Genomic DNA, 19,457 nt, shown 5'->3' with positions numbered 1-19,457 from the left:
AATAAAATTAAAAAAGTGTCCATTTTCCATTTAATTGGTCCTATATTACATCCCCTCCACCAAGTATTGGGTGTGAAGTCTTGGGACATTAATTTACTTTATTTGTCCCACAGTTAACCTCATATGTAAAAACCTGACTCAGATTGTCTTTAAGAATTATATTATGTAATGTATGTGACTTGCTTAACATAACTGAACACAGAGTAAGTGCTTGGTAAATGACTGAACTGTTCAATACATCTTTTTTTGCTTTCACTCTGCTTTTGGAGCAATTAAAATGAAGGGGACAGCACATTACTCTCAAGTTCTTCTGGAAATGAATACCAAACTCCAGAAACTGTTAGAACAACGAGTGAGCAAGAAACCTACTTTTTAAAAATCATAAGTCTAACATATTGTGCATAATACTGTATCTGATTGATGCACATGTGAATAAATGAAAAAATGGCCTTTCTGGTAATTGGAAAACAAGCTCAGGAAGTAAAAAATAATTCACGTTATAGACTAATTGCTCGATGAGGAAGAAATAGACTGCAAGACTTCCCAAATTCATTTCCATTAAAAAAACACTGAACTATCTTTGTAAAACCATGAAATATTCAGGAAGCTACTTAGAACACACGGACATTTTTAGTTTCATCTTATAGGCTTTATTTATGTAAATTAGGATTTAAAATATGTGTACTGAGCATAGGCAAAGTGCAACAAATAAAGAGGTAGCTAGATAATTATACAGAGTAATTTTTTATATATATTGGGAAGTTGTTTTCTACACTGCAAGTATATGTATCCGGATATATGAGCATATAGGCATGCTCCATGATAACCAGAAGGTATTTCTTAAAATGGAGTCATTTCTTTTTTAATTCTTATTTCAGTAGAATTATAAATAAAATAACTCATGTCAATACATATTCTGGGGTGCCTGCATGGCTCAGTGGGTTGAGTGTCCGACTCTTGGATGCAGCGCAGGTCATGATCTCATGGGACGTTGGATAGAGCCCCAAGTCTGGCTCTGCACTCAGTGAGGAGTCTACTTGAAGATTCTCTCCATCTGCCCCTCCCCCTATTTGCTCATGTTCTCTCTCTCTCATAAATAAATAAATCTTTAAGAAAAAGAATACATATGTTGTCCTAATACTTCCTGTGTAGGTAAATGCCTATGGATGTGTTTGTATCGCTTTCCCTATATCTCTATGTAGAGACTTGTGTCTCCAGGGCAGGCTGACACATAGCGTTTTCATGTCGTAACTGTCCGAAACTCAGTCAAACAAATACTTTTTGTTCTCAACAAACCAATATCAGAAGAAAGAAGCTTACAGTATGGCTTTTAAAAAACCATAATGTTGGGGCGCCTGGGTGGCTCAGTGGGTTAAGCCGCTGCCTTCGGCTCAGGTCATGATCTCAGGTCCTGGGATCGAGTCCCGCATCGGGCTCTCTGCTCAGCAGGGAGCCTGCTTCCCTTTCTCTCTCTCTGCCTGCCTCTCTATCTACCTGTGATCTCTCTCTGTCAAATAAATAAATAAAATCTTTAAAAAAAAAAAAAACCATAATGTTTATATCACACAAAACACATTAGTTGCCAAGTGCAAAATAAATTTTTATTCAAATACATTGCCAGCTGCAGAATTATATAAATGAAACTAATTTTTGAAAAACTGGCAATTTGGTGAATTGGTCACTTGATAAGTTGCAAAATTTGGTGAAGTATTAACTTCTAAATTATTCCATGGTCCTGTGCCTAAGATCTTTTAAAATGAAACCTATCATGTAATACTTAAGGATCTCAGCTCTGAAGTCAGAATGTTAGAGTTCCTCTCCCAGCTATGACACTAAGTAGGTGATCAAAGGATTTCTCTCTTGCTTCGTTTAGAGTGCTGGCTGAATAACCCGATCAATATCAAGTACTCAGCACAGTACCAAGAACATAGAAAGCAGCAAAATAATAGCTCATGTTATTGTTAGGAATTAGCAGCTGACATTTGGAATCTACTCAGCCTGATAATTTTATCTTTGAAAGTTCACAAGTGGCATGAATCATTTCAGTCACTGAGTCAGTGCCGTGATTTTTAAACAGATTTGTTTTATTATGCATTTGTTATAACCATGAGTGGATTATCTTTTCTAAAAAAATACTTAAACATCTAAGTTCTCTGTCCTAATAATTAAGAATCATATAACTTTGCAATTACTTTTATTTATTTACTTATGTTAGTCTTACTTTCGTTTATGTCCTTACCTTAACCTTTATCATTGGCTTTTTTCTCATGACTTAGCAGTCTGCACTGTTTTCTCATTCTTATAGACTCATAATGAGATTAATTTAGAAGGAAAAATGTCAGATACTGATTAGCAACAGCTTTAAAATTTGTTGTGGTTATTGTGACTTGATCAGTTTGCAAAAAGTTGAGGATGAGGGTTAGCTATTTTCACTATTCATAGAAACATTTTGTGATTTATAAAAGTGTATTTCAAGGCACTTGGCACATTTTAAAAACTGTCTAACTCCATTCATATCAAAAGACTTTACTAACAGAAAATACTGGCAGCACCAACAATATCTACAAATACCAAAAACCTCACTGTATATTTTAATTTGTGTTAATGATTTAACTTATTTGCCAGCTTCTCTAAATTTCCAGTGATTTTGGAACCTTAACTCATAATAATAATAATATTATTATTATTATTCATAACATAACAAAAGCAAAACCCCCCTCCCAAAAGATGATGTGACATCAAAGGTAACCATTTATAAAACTTTGCACCTACATGAGATTATTTTGAAAGCCTTTTAAAAAATCATAAATGACAAAGATACAAAATGTAAATTAAATTTTATGAATAGTTAAAAGCTTCTGATATGGTTTCTGATAGGAACGTGGCTATTTTACACAATGTTTAAAATTCATAACTTTATTATTTGAGACAGCACAGAATAAGCTAATGAAATGATTTCAATAATTATTTTAATTTGACAATAGCATGTGATGATTAAAATCACCACTAAAAGCAGCAATTTAATTAGCATGCCTATTTAAGGAATTAAGGATTTACAGATTTTTGTGGTACAGTAAAATGAATGAGAAAACCATTGTATTACATTTCCAGAGTGAATTCCGTCCTCAGTCATCCAAGCTAGTCCGTATGTCAGTTTGTACATCTCAGTTTCTTCTTCAGTGACTGGGTGTGTTGTGCCCTAAGACCTTCCCCACAGATGAGTTTTGATCCAAGGCTACCTTAATTCAGACTGACCAATATTCTCAGGAAGGCATTTCCTAATACATATTATGCTAATAAAACCAATTAATCAGTAAGGCAATCATGTTTAGAGTCTGTTGGATGTGATTGGAAGGTATATTCCCATTATGGAAATTTGTCATTTATTTGGTCATTCTTCATCCTATTTCTTAATTTTTGTGTTTTTTGAAAAAAATATTTTACATGATCGCTTTGGAGGTATACCCACTCCATTCATACTAAAATTGTTCAATAAGAAAGTTTGTTAATTTTACTCCAAACATCTATTTTCAAACATGGTCTTTGTTCAGAGATATGGAAGTGCCGAGTTTTGACTAACATTCCTAAAAACTTGACAGGTTAATATTATAAGTAAAAGATAGATAGATAACCCACAAAAATTTGCATAATTGTATTCCCTGGAAAAGCTAATACTCAGAAAACAGAAATCAAGTCAGCACTTGGATTTAACTTTATCTGCAAGCCAGCAAAGCACTTTAAAAATAAATCTAGCTTTATTGGCATCTACTGAAAGCCAAAGAAACTATTGGATTTTTAATTTCTAGATCTTAGGGGACCTCATAAGGAGCACTCTTTTTTGAGCGCGCCCTGCTTCTTCCCAGAAGACTTAGACTTATTGACATTTTTATTATTGATTTATTTAGTATACATGACTTCCATCTCTACATTTTTTCAACTCTTTCTCCCCCTTGCCTCCTTTCTTTCTAGTACACAGTATGGACTGCCCTCTGGGTCACCTGGAATGTGTTCATTATCTGCTTTTATTTGGAAGTAGGTGGACTCTCTAAGGTAAGTTTATCATGCTTTTAAAGTACACTTTAAAAAGAGTACTAATAAATAATTATTATGACTACATGTATGTGTGTGTATAGAGTGCATGTGTGTGTGTGTATGTGTGTATGTGTGTATAGAGAGTAATCTAAGTAACTCTAGAAATGTAATACTAATTTAGAGTAAGTTTGGATACTGATCAGGAAAGAATGATCTTGGGAGAATGTTAATTTAATGGAATTTCAAAACTGGAATTATGGTGGTTTGTTAAGCTGTACTGAAACTCAGCTTCTAGTGTATCCTCGTGTCCTGCTTGAAAAGGCTTCATGTTACAATGACAACAGCCCCAAATATTAAGTGAAAAATGGTTTTGAGCGTTCCTGTAATTTAAAGTGGAAATGGGGATTAATGAAAATGTTAATGTAATCAATATGAATAGCAAGTCGCTATCTTTGCTTCAATACGAATTCTGGAAAAAAAAAAAGTGTGACAAAGGATGAAAGCCTTATACGTGTAGTTGGAGGGTCACTTGACTAACAACTAAGTGCATCTTGAAATTCTGCTCAGACGAAGAGAGCTGTCTTAATGCAACATGTTACCAGCCTCATTTCTGTCTGTCTACGACTAGTGTCAGCAGAGCACACAATTTTCACGGTGACTCCTGCAAAACCAGGTTTTGAATGGCCATCCCAATGTAAAAGCATCTTGGGTAAAGTTTCTAGCTGGGTGTCTCATACATTTTCCTCTTAAACCAGCACAGTTTTTATTTGTAAAAACCATAGAGAAGAAATGGAACAGTATAATCACAAGAAGAATAAGAAAGCTGTAGTTTTGTTGTTGTTGTGTTTTGTTTAGTTTTTTCTTTTTTTAGATTTCTTGTTATCGACTCTGTCTGCTCACTTATTCTATTGTATGATCGTCTGAAAACGTCTGAGTAACATAATGGTCTTCTACGAGCATTTGCAGCTTTAGATCTTAGAAATCTGCATTGGCCAGCACAGACTCAGAATTGTTAGGCTCCACTGAAGTCCAATAGAGTAACAAAGAGTTTTTGATTCCGCTATGCAGCAAAACTCCCTGAAGGATTTTCTTGAGAACCTCCTGAGTTGGTTACTCTTGATTCTACACTATAATAACTTTATAATTAGAACTTGTCATCATTTTCTCACATTGGCAAATGTGTTTGGGAGCCAAAAATGACATTGCTAATACTGACTTTTTTACAAATGCATAAGTACCTACCTTTAATATTTGTGCTATTAATCACATTTTATCTCTAATTTTTAAGACAGAAAAAAGTACTTAAATCAGTGCCTTGCTATCTTCTGTAACATGCAGATTATAAAGTAATTTTAAAATGCAAATTTTGTGAATATAATAAATGTGAATAATAAGTTAAGCATAGCATTTTTCAAACCATGACATTTTATATCTTGTAATTTGAATGGTCATTTTAAATCATTACTGTACGGGGTAGTAATTCTCTTCTATTTTCTTCCATATAAACCTATTTTTTTGGAAAAATATTAGACCAGAAGAAACTGGTCCTGTGGAATTGGTAACATGGTGCGCTAAAACGAAACTGAACTTCAAATCTTAAGTCTTTCTCTCAAATCTTGTCTTTAGTACTTATTAACCACGGGCCCTTAGGCAAATCATTTAACCATATTAAGTCTCGGTGAAATATAAAGGCGGGACCAGCTTGCCGATAAATGGTAGTGGTAATCAACGCTTGTTGGGTATGAAGCATTGTTTTAAGCACATCATTTATGGTAACTCAGGTGAGCTTCAAAACAGCCCTAAAAAGTGATTAGAAGATAATAGTCATCTTTTTTCCATACCAGTCTGTTTTCCCTCTGCTGCGCAAGGTAACTTCAGCGAATTGCTTTTTGTAACTGCTTTTCTAATATCAATATGCCTGTTAAAGGCTTTTTCTTTCTCATTTCTTTGGGTGCGAGGTTAAAAACGACAGAGATACTAGGGCCAGTCACTCATTTTATCACGCATTCAAATGCCATTAGGCAATCAACCAACTATTCTAGGTCATTAAAAGGATAGATGACTCCAAAGATTTTCTGTTGTTCTCCTCTTAACTGCCTCAAAGGCTGGGAACATTTCCCTGGTTAGCCACAGTTTAGCCTCAGTTTCAATCTAGGAAATCTGTTCTGAAAATTTGAACTGAGTTAAGGACATTTGACAAACCCAAGCCCCTTTGCAACCTTTCCAGATGGGACTGCAGTTTTTATAAGAAATTCCTTCTCCATATATGCCAGGACGTACTTTTTTAGAACTATTTCTTGCTAGTTCGTGAAGGCATTTCTTGGCATTACCCACTTGGATAGACTAAAAGAAGTCTCCTTTGGCCTGGATGTTTGCCTAAAATATCCATTCTAAAATAACAGATCTTTTCCCAAAAACCGGATTCAGATTGATTTCCACCCTATCTCTATTCAGTGTTATTCTGGTGACACGAACCACATAATCATTCTTATTAGCTATTAGTGCACATTACTGTGGGCATGAACAATTCTACATTTGGGCTCTTATAAGGATTCTTTTTTTTTTTTTTTTTACAACTTTATTTTTTTATTTGACAGAGAGAGGCAGCGAGAGAGGGAACACAAGCAGAGGAATGGGAGAAACAGAAGCAGGCTTCCCAGTGAGCTGGGAGCCCAATGCGGGGCTCGATCCCAGAACTCTGGGATCATTTCCTGAGTTTAAGGCAGACGCTTAATGACTGAGCCACCCAGGCGCCCCCCACCTCCATGGGGATTCTTGATCCCAACATCCAGATATTCTTCTCCTTTTTAGCTCGTCTGCCAGTCAGCTGTGCATCATGTGTTTGTCACTGGTCTTGAGGGTCCTGATTCTCCTCAGACCTTCCAGAACTTGAAGGAAATTGCTGGATTGTTTTTAAGGAAGGTGTACATGTGTGGTAGGATCAGCAATAATTATGGGTCTGCATTTACATAATCTCCTGGAGTCTCTGTTTCCTTTGAGGAAAACCGCAGTGATAATTTTACTGAAGTGTTGAAAGTATTAAATAAGATAATGCATATAAAGGACTTAGAAAGGATCTTGGCAAAGAGTGTGGTTTCGGTAAATAGCGTTTCTCATAATTGCCATCAACATCATCATCTTTATTATTATTGAAGAAATTAACAGACTATCATGATTCTCATCCCGAAGCCTTCGGGGCGTATATTTATTACTATGCAAATGCTGTAACGGGAAAAAATGTAGGACTGAGTGACTTGTTTAAAAAATATATAACAGTCCCTTGTGATAGGACCTCCGCTCTGCATATTAACTTCACAGCTGTAACACTATTAATTAAATCCTTTCCTTCAACATGTAAATGGTTTTTTTGAAATACTTCTGCAGCTAGATTCTCCCGGTGTCCCTACTGTTCCCCCTAGGAGAACTTTATGCATCTTTGGAAGTCTCTAAGGCTGTTTTTCTGCCACAGTTTAAGATCACCCAGGGCACAATTAATAAGTTATTGCTACTTCTTTGGAGGTTGCAAGACTTGAAATCATTTTTTCCTCCCTAGGAACACATTCAGAATGTAAATATGAAAACTCAACTCATTTGCTACATTTAAAGAGAATGAAAAATAAGTTATGTTCAGAACCCAGGTTGTACTTTCTTTTTAATTCCAAAGAAACTGAAGCTAATATCTTATGCCATGCTCCTGCTTACTCTAACGTGTACCAACTTTCAGCTAATATTTCTGCTAACCGCTTTTTCTCGAAAGGTGAATGGAACTTACATGTTGCGATCCTAGAGCATTTTGAATGTGTCCCATTTTCTAGAATTCAGAATGTGCACAAGCATAATTTAGACAGAAAAATAAATGTAAACAGTTACTATAAAGATCTTATTAATCCTCTGCTTTGATCAGGGGCCTTTCAAAACTTATGAACAAGGGTGGGGAAGAGAGATAGGTGCTTTGCATTGTCTTCACTCAAAAGGAAACCTACCTTCATTTTTTCCCCCTCTATATCATGTTTTAACAACTGGACTTTTTCCACTGGGACCTGATTTGTAAGTATTTTGATTCTTAAGGAAATTTAAGCCATTTCCCTAATGGCAATAATAGCACTCTCTCTCTGGTTTTTGGTTTTGTTTGTTTGTTTTGTTTTTTTTTTTTTTTGACTTAAATTATCACCATTTCATACAGAAGCATCCTCTTCTCTTGTGAGATTCTTCAGTTGAATTTTTTCCCTGAGCAGCCAGGCAAGATCAATGAGATAATTCTTCTTTTCAAGGCTCATTCTTATTACCTACCGTGAATTGTTCCTCTGTACTTACTGAAAAAAATTCTCTCTCTTACTCAAGATTCATTTTCCTTCAAGGTTAGCTTCTTCCACTAACTGTGGCTTTGGACAGGCACTTTCAAGTAGAAAACTTTTAGAGTCAATTCAGTTATGTACAGGAGCAATTGCTTAGGAAATAGAACTTCAATTTCCTTCCACTGTTTACAGTCCATCAATTATTTCTTACAAACGGACTAAATATTTTTGTCTCAAAGAATTCTTTTTCAGATGACAGTTTCAAACTAAGTCAATGATGTATAGTATATTTCTTTTTTATTTAAATAAATGCAACTTACTGAATCTAGCAATGAATGTTAAACTTGGCTTTATCTTTTCCTTTTCGTGATCTCTTCCTACATGGCCATTTTTCAAAAGGAATCTTGAAATATGATGTTTACAGAGGGGTGAAGCTAGGGGCACAAAATATCTTTATTTGAGAAACATGTAGCAGCAAATGATACAGGAGCATCCTAGAAACCCAGCAAAACTATGCCTACATTTGGAACCTCAAGAATGGTATCCTATTAACTCTATCGTGAAGTAAATGTCATATCTGTATCAATGAGACACTGCAAAAATGCATAAATTCTTTCAGCTCCCTAGAATAACAAAATATTTCAGGAACTGAATTAATATATTGTTATATACTTATCCTGCTATCCAGACAGAATGTTTTTGTCTGTGCTATTGACTGGGGTAGGGGAAGATGGAAGTGGTGGCGGATATCTACCCAGTTATTAAGGATTCATAAAGGAAGAGCCATCACAATCTGCTTCCAGGCATTAAATTGATATAAGACCCAAAGTCTTGCAAATGTTTATCTTTATGTTTGGTTCCTTGTGTACCATTCGCCTTTTATATCTAAACCCTTTTTTCTCCCCAAAATAATACAATTATTTTTTAAAAAATAGGAAAGCAGCATAAACACAGTTATGCATTTCTTATTCCAAAAGACTTAAACTATACTTTTTCTTTTGGCATGGATCTAAGTGAACATAGCTTCTTAAAACAGAATCTTCAGGGTCCCTCTTTGTGTAGGAAGAACATTGTTTTCCCCTGTAGCTTCTTTTCTATATAAAGAAAATCATAACCTAGTTTAAACTTAGTACTTTATTTTTCATAAATTTCATCCTTTGCATTTGATACAAAAGGTTTTGAAAGCATTTGCTCTACAGATATCATTTGCCCCTACGTTATAGTCCAATGACCTATAGAAACTGAAGCATGCTGCTTAATAGAGGTTGCGGGATGGGTGGTGTCAGGAGTTTTTAATCAGAATTTTGTGTGATAATCTTATGACTTTCTGTAGAGGTTCAAATAGGTTTGTTTGTTTGTTTGTTTGTTTTCCCAAAAAAGCAGATGGATGTGTTATTCTATTAACAGTAGTTTGTTGGCTATATGACGAGAATAACTATTGAATAAGGATACAGGCAAATAGAATTGGAAAACTATACAGAAGTGCTTTTTTTTTAATTTTATAGTTTATTCATATTCTTATAATGAAAATATGCCTGAGGTCAACTTTGAAAGAAAGGTAAACGTGGTACCTGTATAGCATTTATTGTCTCAACTCATTGAATTATAATTATAAAATAGTTTTATTTCTTTTAGAGTGAAGGGGATCTCAACTATTTTGGCTCAAACCCTATTTCCAATCCTTATTACTTTATGTACAGATTCTGTGGTAGATTTGGTCATTAAACACTAGTCTCCTGTCTGATTCAAATCTGTGGTGGCCTCACTAGAGCTGTCCATCCTTAAGGCCTTCACATACCCCTCTCTTCTCCCTTCTTGTGACTCCGTTCCTCTGGGAGAGGACACAGGAAGTAGTCAACTGCTCACTTCACCATCTTATAGCTGCTGTGGATTCTGGTGGATTCTGACCTCACGCTGGCCTTAGTCTTTCCAGCTTTTACTAGTGGCTTCTGCCGATGTAAGTCTTCGAATATGTCGAATTCTCCTTAAAATTAAATAAATTAAATTCTCCTTAAATTCTCCTTGAATGATATTCATTTTTAAATGATTTTATTTATTCATTTGAGAGATAGAGAGAGAGAGAGCATGATGGGGGTGTGCAGAGGGAGAAGTAGACTCCCAGCTGAGCAGGGAGCCTAAAGCAGGCTCTAGCCCAGGACTCCAGGATCATGACCTGAGCCACCCAGGCGCCCCTAAATGATCTTTATTTTTATTTTTTCAAGATTTTATTTATTTATTTGACAGACAGAGATTATAAATAGGCAGAGAGGCGGGGGGGGGGAGGAGGGGGAGGTGCGGGGAAGCAGGCTCCCTGCTGAACAGAGAGCCCGATGTGGGGCTCCATCCCAGGACCCCGGGATCATGCCCTGAGCCAAAGGCAGAGGCTTTAACCCACTGAGCCACCCAGGTGCCCCAGTGATCTTTATTTTTAATAAGCCTTTAATTATTCTAACATATGTAATTTGTTAAGCCACGGGTTATATAAGTTAAGCCATTCTGAGCTGACCATGCCTGCTGAATTTCCATGTAAGCATGATCTTTAAAAAAACTTTGTTGCTACAGAGACCACATTTTTATAGCTTATATTTAAATGCTTTGCTATGTTTTTAAAGACAATTTAAAGTAACTACTGCAGAATTTTTGATGAACATAAGAGCATTTTAGAACAATGTGTAGAATGAATAGAACATGAGTAAATGCCATTAAGGTTTTCGGATTCCTTGCTGTGATGTTAATTAGTTTGTTTTGAAGACACAATCTCTTTGTTATGAAACGTCAATTAAGAGTACAATCCTGGTGATGAAGAATTTCAGGTGACATTTCCAGTTTCACAAGATTTAAAAGAGAGCTTGATTAGTTGCATTTATTTACTTTTTAAAACCAGAATAGCAGCCTATACCATGATGTAGTTTTATAAAATAAAACACCACAGGGCCAGATAACGAACATTAAGCTCAAGGACCCCGTACAAACAGAGGAGCCTATGATAACAATTACTCAACACTACTCTCAGATGAAGGCAATCACAAATCATTTACATGCTTTGTATCAAATTCTCCTATGTAACCTGGGATGGGGGGGGGCGTCACAGGTAACTGATAATATCTAAGAAGTTCTCTTTGCACAGAGAGTTTCTCTTGTGCTGTGATGGTATGAGGAAGTGTGGGCCTGATGCCTCAGACTGATTGGGATCTTGAACACAAATGGCCCTAAAAGTATTTGTACATAGATCTGTCATGGCAGCCACCGGGAAGCCCAGTGTTGTCCCACCAGCTGTCATGCCACACAAGTTCTGGATCCCTGGCTCAGAAAGGGTGAGCTTGAGAATGCAGGATGAAGAGAACAATAAGGAAATCAAACCAGATATATAGGAGAAGATGTGAAGGGGAAAAAAAAATGATTGGCCAGGAGATTACTGGCAAAGATGACAGGAAGAGAGATATGTTTTGCTTTCTCTTGGCGCAGGGAGCGCTAACAGAATGACAATTCAGAAATCCTTGTAATGACCTGCCCTTTAGTATGAAGGTCCTTGTAAGTCATGTCTGCCCACCAGCAGAGCTGGCTGGGATCCCGGCTGCAGCGTGCACCCACCGGGGGACGAGAGGCAAGAGGCAGGAGCAATTTCAGCCCTCCATGTCCTGTCTGAGGACGGACAGTGAGGACAACAGAGAATAAGTGCCCAGAGCAGGGAACAGAGGCACAGGAAGACAGGATGAAAGGGGAACCAGAAACAAGCCCCATGTGTCTGGTAATCAGGGATAAGGCTGTATCTCTTCCACCGTTTGGAAGTTCTCGGCTTTAGTCTCCTTCCGCCTGTTTCTTGACTCAGGAATAACAGAAGTAAAGCAGCAATACCCATCCAGCTGGGTTTGCAGGAATCACTTGTGCTACAATGAACACGTTCAAGCATAAGTGCTCTGGGCTCCCTCAGAGGGTGGGCTTTTGGGGGGATCTTCCAGTTTACTACAGAAACCAGACGGAATATTTCACATTCAGATGAAAGATGAAGTTGAAGAAAAAAATTAGGGTATTAAACAAGTAATTCTAGTCTGTTCTTGTGGAAGCTGGTTTGACTCAAGCTCTCTTAGTTGTGGAATCTGAATGTCAGTAGTTCTTAATTTACTAAAAGTATAGAAATTTTAAAAGCACACATTTCTCAGATTAAAATTAAATGGATGAGGCAAAAATTGAATGAAATGTAGAGAACTGAAAATTTAAAGGAAGGATATCCATTTGTTGAATTAATTTCCAAATGGGAGGTCGACTTCTAAGGAGATTATGTCATTTTCCTAGTTTTCTAGGTTGTCAACTATATTCATCTAATTATGTTTTTGTTAAACAAATGGTGGCTGAAATTTCTGGTTATTTTGTATTATCATCTATTCCCCCTTTTGATGGAGAGTCAGGGAAAACCCTGCTTTCCTGTGAGACAGAAGTGCTAAAAAACACGAATCTCTTTCCCCCTGTAAGAGTCTAAGTTCTGGCCACTGAGATAGAAGCAAAAGAATTATGAAGAACTTCTGGAAGGGCCACTAAGGAACCCATACAGTTTGCAGACAGGCTCAGCTTTAGTAAATTAAAGCATACAAATCTTATACTTAATGTAAATCTTACAGTTCTTCTGTGGGTCAGAAATCCTACGAGTCTCAATGGGCTAAAATCAAGATGTCAAATAGCTTCTATGCAAAACAGTATGGGAGTTCCTCAGAAAATTCAAAATAGATCAAAATAGTTGCTCTGGCAACTCCATGTCTGGGAATATATCCGAATGAAATGAAATCACTGTCCCACAGAAATATCTGCACCCCCATGTTCATTGCAGTATTATTTATATTAGTCAAGACATGGAAACAACCTACATGTCTATGTGTCCATTGGCAGATGAACAGATCAAGAACATGTGACCAATGTCTGTATGTATTTGGTATGTATACACAAACACACACACACACACACACACACACAGGAGTATTATTCAGTTATAAAAAGGAAGGAAATCTTGCCATTTGTGACAACATAGATGGACCTTGAAGACATGAATGATGTTAAGGGAAAAAAGTCAGGCAGAGAAAGACAGATACTATAGGATCTCACTTGTATGGGGGTCTAAGAAAACTGAGTTCATAGATACAGAGATCAGACTGGTGGTTGCCAGAAGTGGGGCTTAGGGAGTTGGGGAAATATGTGAAGGTGGTCAGCAGTTACAAGTCCAGTTATAAAGTATATCAGTGCTGGGATGCTATGTATAATATGGTGACTATAATTGACAGTGCTGTATACTGTATAGTTGAAGTTGCTAAGAGAACAGATCTTAAGCATTCTCATCGCAAGAAAAAAAATTTTTGTAGCTATATGAAGGGATGAATGCCAACTAAATTTATTGTGGCAATCACTTTGGAATATATACTTCTATCAAATTACCATGTTGTACACTTTAAATGCAGACAGTGTTATATGTCAATTATATCTCACTAAAATGAAGAAAAATAAAATAAAATCAAGGTGTCAGCAGGGTTGTATTCCTTTCTGGAAAATCTAGGGAAGAATCTTTTCCTTCTTTTTTCTAAACTCTAGAGGCCTCCAACATCCCATCCACCATCGTCAATGCCAGCAATGGCAGCTTGAATCCTTCTCATTCTAGCACCTCTCTCATTTCTGGCTGCCAGGAAAACCTCTCAAATTTTAAGCACTCAGGTGATTAGATTGGGCCCACCTGGATAACACAGGTTAATCTCAGCATATCAAGGTCCTTCACTTCAATCACTTCTGCAAAGCCCTTTCATCATGGAAGGTACCATATTCATAGGCAGTGAGGATTAGGACATGGACATATTTGGGGGCCATTATTCTATGACCACAGTGTGAGAGCCATCTTGGACTAGGAGGTGACCCTGAGGACGTTAATCATGAATGAGAAAAAATGCAAGAAAATGTAAAAAGGAGTCTTGGGAACCTAGTAACTCTGTGGATTTTCATACTACCCTGAGCTGCCTATGACCAGAATTCTTTTATAGTAGAAAATGTGTTTTGGGGCTTGATATGTACAGCCAAAAACAATGTCTAACTAATCACATATAATTCTATAGATAATTTTACTTAGTATTTACTTAACTTGAAGCACTGTGCCAGGCACTGGATCTATATTCAGTTCTTGCCCTCATAAAATGTTCTGTATCCTAGGAATGACACATTAAATGAGTAGTAACAAGAAAATAACAATAACAGTGGTATAATAATGAAGGGGAAAGAGCATGGAATCACAGAGCAGGAAATAAAGTCTTCACCAGGAACAGAAGAGGTGTCCTAAGGAAGAAGGGATGGGGATTGGACACACTCAGTGAAAAACAGCATTACAAGTACTACTGAGCTGACATTTCACAAACACAGACGCTGTTACTGACATACCATCGGTGAGAAACATGCTTTGAGTATTAAAAATCTCCTGAGATGAATTTGCATCTATCCACCCACCTCCATCCCACACTCTTTTCTCAGACTCTCTTCTGGCCAGCAGACACTGGTGACACAAAATTCCATGGAATTATATGCATCAGAGCCAAGGTCACTCCCTTCGGGAGGTGTTCTTGTAGGGGCATGCTCTAAACAAGGGAGTTATCAAGTTACAGATCATGACTACCAGTGTCCTGGAAATAGCTTTCCGGGCAGGCACAGTCAGGAGAAAATGCCAGGATGTTGGGAATCCTTTGGTGATGATCTAAAGTTAATTTCCCTGTACATAAGTGAACAAACGTGTTCCTCAAATGCAAGAACTTTGTACTGCACAACCGCACTATTTAGCTTGGAGCCAGTACTGATTCAAAAAAGTATTTCAAGGAAGGGTAAATATGCTTTCTGAAAAATCCCATGTCTGCTCCTGAAAGAAAAATGGTATTAGGACACCCTTTCAGAACAAGCATTCTACCCCCACATTGATTTTAGCAATAAAAATTCAATTTGGTCTGGGGAGTTGATTTGACCCTGTTTTCAGAACAATGAACAATGGTTTGATGGCATCATTTCTAAACCGTTCATCTGATGTTTTAGTTTGTACATATAACTCATCATTTTTTCCCTGCCCTGTAATTATGGAATTAATAGAGAAAACACTTCCTCAGTATACTGGAAGTGTAAAGGGGTATTAAGGCTATTTTAAGTATTAATGTGAGAAAATACTCTGTCCTGCTTCAGGACACATAGGAAGCAGAAATGCCGGTTGTACAGTGAGTTGTGCTCACCATTAACTGAGATACTGGGACAAAGAGCGTTATCATTTCCTGTGTACAATTAATCTTAGATGCCGGGAGCATCTAAGAATTTCTCTTCAGTATAAAAGGCAGGCAGGCTACTGGTCCCTAATCAATGACAGTCAGAAGAGCCTAGACATTGGGTGATCTGATGAATAATTTAAGCCTGATTTGTTAACTGTGCAAAAGTGAAGTTAGCCGTGCAGGGGAGACACATTGTCAATTGCCAGCAATTTACTATGTTTTTGAAAACCACAGGCAGCAATTTACAGAAAAGATTAGGCCAGTTACTGTACACGTGTGACATTTTCTTGATTTAAGATGTCATCCTGAAAGCTGTTAACTGACAACTGGAGTTTGGAATGAGGTTATAAAGTTTAGTAAAGAACTGCTTTTATCTAAGAATCTCTAGGTTTCTGCTCTGGGAGACCCCTGAATCCACACCTCCTGCTGGGATTAACGGGGGGGGGGGTATGCAAATGAGCCATGTCTGTGAGGTGTGATGCACCTTCTCTCAGAGCCATTAAGCACCTTTGCATGACTCAGTGCACTAATACACTGGCTCGTCCAGGAGAAAGCATGGTGATGGGCCGTTTATTCTTGTAGGAGAAATCATTGTCCATATATTTCTCTGGTCCTGTGCTGTCTGGGAGGTGTGATCACCTTCATCCGGTACCGGGAGCTTGCTTTACAGTTCTTCATAAGAAGCTGATTAAAGGAAAATCTCCTTTTTATTACTGTAATTTCTTTCCTCATTCTTTTCCCTTTGGGGATTAAGTCAGTAACAATGATTTCTTCATATTTGAACTTGTAAAAAAGTGAAATGAAGGTAGTCTTCGCTTCCAGAGGAAATTGAAACTCTCAAGTATACTGAGGGATGACTTCTACAGGAAGAATGCCATGCAATAGTGTCTCATGGTTTAAACGTGATTAAGCATAACCGGTGATTGGTCATTTGGGGAGCTGAACAACAACAACAAAATGGACTTTGGATGTATTTTGAAATTTATTCCCAGTGTTTACATTAATTTGTTAAATTCTCTAAAGGTTTCTAGCAAGCTTAAGCCTTGCAAATCCAGAATTGTAATTGGAATTCCTATTCTAGAATCACATAGGTCAACAGAAACTTCCTTTTTTTTTTTTTTAAAAGAATTTAGCTTTCCATATGAGAAACAAGTCAAGGCTTCGTATGTTTGTGATTATCAGCAATAACATCAATCTGAAAACTGAGACAAATTCCTTTTTTCTTCTTTCCGTGTCCTCTGTTTGCCCATCTTGCTGGGTCTATAATCTCCTTTACAACCTGATTGCAACTCCTGTGTGTTGCTTTAATAATTTTTTTCCACATTATCTTTTTCCCAAAAGGAGTAAAAAAGTGATGTTTATTTCTCTTTTCCATGTCCAATAGCAAAGGAAAAATATGAAATGCCAGAACATTACCATAACAGCCAAACATTCAACTACTTAATAGAGATTCATATTAAACTATAACTCTGACTTTCCCAGGAAGTTTTTTTTTTAAGATTAAAAAAAAAATCAGTACAATGAAAGTCCACATGAATGGATTTCTTTTAAAACATTACGTCGAAGACGGACAACTCCAAAGTGGCTCAGGAAATTTATTGTTTTGCTATCAAAGGCAGTAGGAAAGCACGTTAGGCAAACACGTGTTCTCTCTGTGATAGTTTTAGAAACATAGATTTGGAACAGCACATTCAACTTTTCCAAAAATTCTCCTTTATGTATTATGAGCATCTATAATTAAGTCATATAAACTTGGAATCTAATTTCCTTAAACTTATCATAAAAGTAAAATCATATTCAAAAATATTATGGAAAGAAAGTTTTAAATGACTTCTATAATCTTGCCTTTGGGTGGGTCTAACCAATTAAATCATAGGTTTTATTATTCATTCTTTGTCTATAGTGTTTTTAACGTAAGAAAAGATGTGCTCCAGAAGGGAAAAAATGTTGACTTATTTAGAGGTAGCTGTGTTGTAGACAACAAAATCAGAATTGTATCTGTTTGACTGAAAGATTAGTGGCATTTTAACAGAATGCCTTGAAGGCAGGAAGTTTTCACCTTTGTTCAAATCATCAGGAAGTGAGTTTCCTAGATCTAATTCGTGATAAGTTTACATGCTAAGATCCCTTGCTGCTTGGATGGGACTATAATGATTTTGACTTGACCTATTTCTTTACATTTAGAAACTCTCTACTTTATTTTTCAGTAAATCATCAAAAGCCTCATGCACTTTATTATGAGTACCAAACAGAGAGGTGGTTTATTATTAGTTTGCATTTATATTGTATTTGCCTTCCAGTAGCTCAAGGGGCTTTACAAAACAGGACAACAGTCATCAAAACACTATCACATATGTAAAGCAAGAAGTAATGCCGGGTAAATGTGCTAAAGGCATAGAGCTCACTGGCAACTGTTCATTTTCCACATATTTTTCAGAAATAATCTTTTTAGGGATTTTCTTTAAAATGAGGTCCAACTCTCTTAAACAGTTTCTTTTCTCAGCATTGGAATCTGACGCTTTCGGTCAACAAATTCATTGAGCTTCTGCTCTGTGCCAGATGTTATTGTAGTTGCTGAGGATGTGTCTGGAAGATGAGAGGAACTTGCTCTCGCATAGTTGATATTCTAGTTTCAGAGCAAGCTATATAAGCAAGCAAATCCATGACATAATAGCTTGTCGTGCTGAGTGCTATTAAGGGGGTGGGGTGGGGGGTACAGGCAGGATAAGAGGATAGAAAGTAACTGCCTGGAAATGGACAGTGGGAGAAGCTGTAGAAACATACGGGGCAATGCCAGGTTCCCAAGATAGTAGCATGCTTGGCACGTACAAGAAGAGTAGGATAATGTGTTGCGTGGCCAGCGTGCCATGAACAAGGTGAGGAGGTCAGATCATGTGTCTGGAGAGCAGGGCAGTGACAAGATCCCATGGGAATCATCGGCCATGGGAAGGATTTATACTTAGTCCAAAGGTAATGGGAACCCAGTGGAAGGTTGAGCACTGTAGAATCACAGAGTCAGAAATCACTGTGACTATTATGCAGGGAACAAGAGTGGAAGCAAGAGGACCCATGGAGAGATAATTGTGGTCGACCAGGTCAGACATGAAGGGGCTTGGGCAAGGGTCATAACAGTGGCCAAGGGGAGAGTAATCAGATTTGAAGTGCAATGAGAAAGCGGAGCTCACAGAATTTGCTAATGGATCAGAGGCCAAGTGTACAAGAGACCCTTAAATTCTGTCTCTGCTCTATGTGAAGTCTGGGAGTCATAGTTTCTTAGCTGTAAGTTGGCAATACTGAATAAATCAGAGTGTAGCTGAGGACTCTTATAACACAGAGCTCACCTTCCCAGCAAAGACACCATCTCTCAGTGAAAAGGATTCGAAGCCGGTCAGAAGAAACAAAGAGGCTAGGGTGAGAAGGTCCACTGCATACTAGGCAAGTTCACAGAGGTGGCTCTTTTTCCCCTGACATCAATCTCCCAAAGAAAGTGGCCTTTCGCCTGACATAGATAAGACAGTGGAAGGCTTATAGGCGGTAAATAATTTACCCTTAGTCAGACAACTGAAATCTGGAAAATGTACTTTTCTTTTTTTAATATTTTATTTATTTGACAGATACAGACCACAAGTAGGCAGAGAGGCAGGCACAGAGAGAGAGAGGAGGAAGCAGGCTCCCTTCTGAGCAGAGAGCCCTATGTGGGGCTTGATCCCAGGACCCTGGAATCATGGCCAGAGCCGAGGGAAGAGGCTTTAACCCACTGAGCCACCCAGGCACCCCTGGTAAATGTACTTTTTAATCCTGGGAAGCTGTCTCCAAGATTAAGATCATATCCGTTATTGACAGTGACCTCTGTTATGTAAGA

At 37.4% G+C, this 19,457-nt stretch overlaps 1 protein-coding gene across 2 annotated transcripts in view; it reads left to right on the top strand.

The window, feature by feature from the left end:
• The window catches only part of NKAIN3 (sodium/potassium transporting ATPase interacting 3), a 624,835-nt gene that overhangs the window by 333,536 nt on the left and 271,842 nt on the right, over positions 1-19,457 (top strand). For both annotated transcript variants that reach the window (XM_045979725.1, XM_045979715.1), the window contains exon 3: positions 3,970-4,050. In XM_045979725.1, the coding sequence (XP_045835681.1) occupies positions 3,970-4,050 (81 nt within the window). The remainder of the gene's footprint in view (positions 1-3,969; positions 4,051-19,457) is intronic.

The sequence above is a fragment of the Meles meles genome, chromosome 1 (assembly GCF_922984935.1).
Source record: "Meles meles chromosome 1, mMelMel3.1 paternal haplotype, whole genome shotgun sequence".
NCBI lineage: Eukaryota > Metazoa > Chordata > Mammalia > Carnivora > Mustelidae > Meles > Meles meles.
Note: the sequence above shows the minus strand (reverse complement) of the source record. Positions and strands in the feature narration are given on the sequence as shown.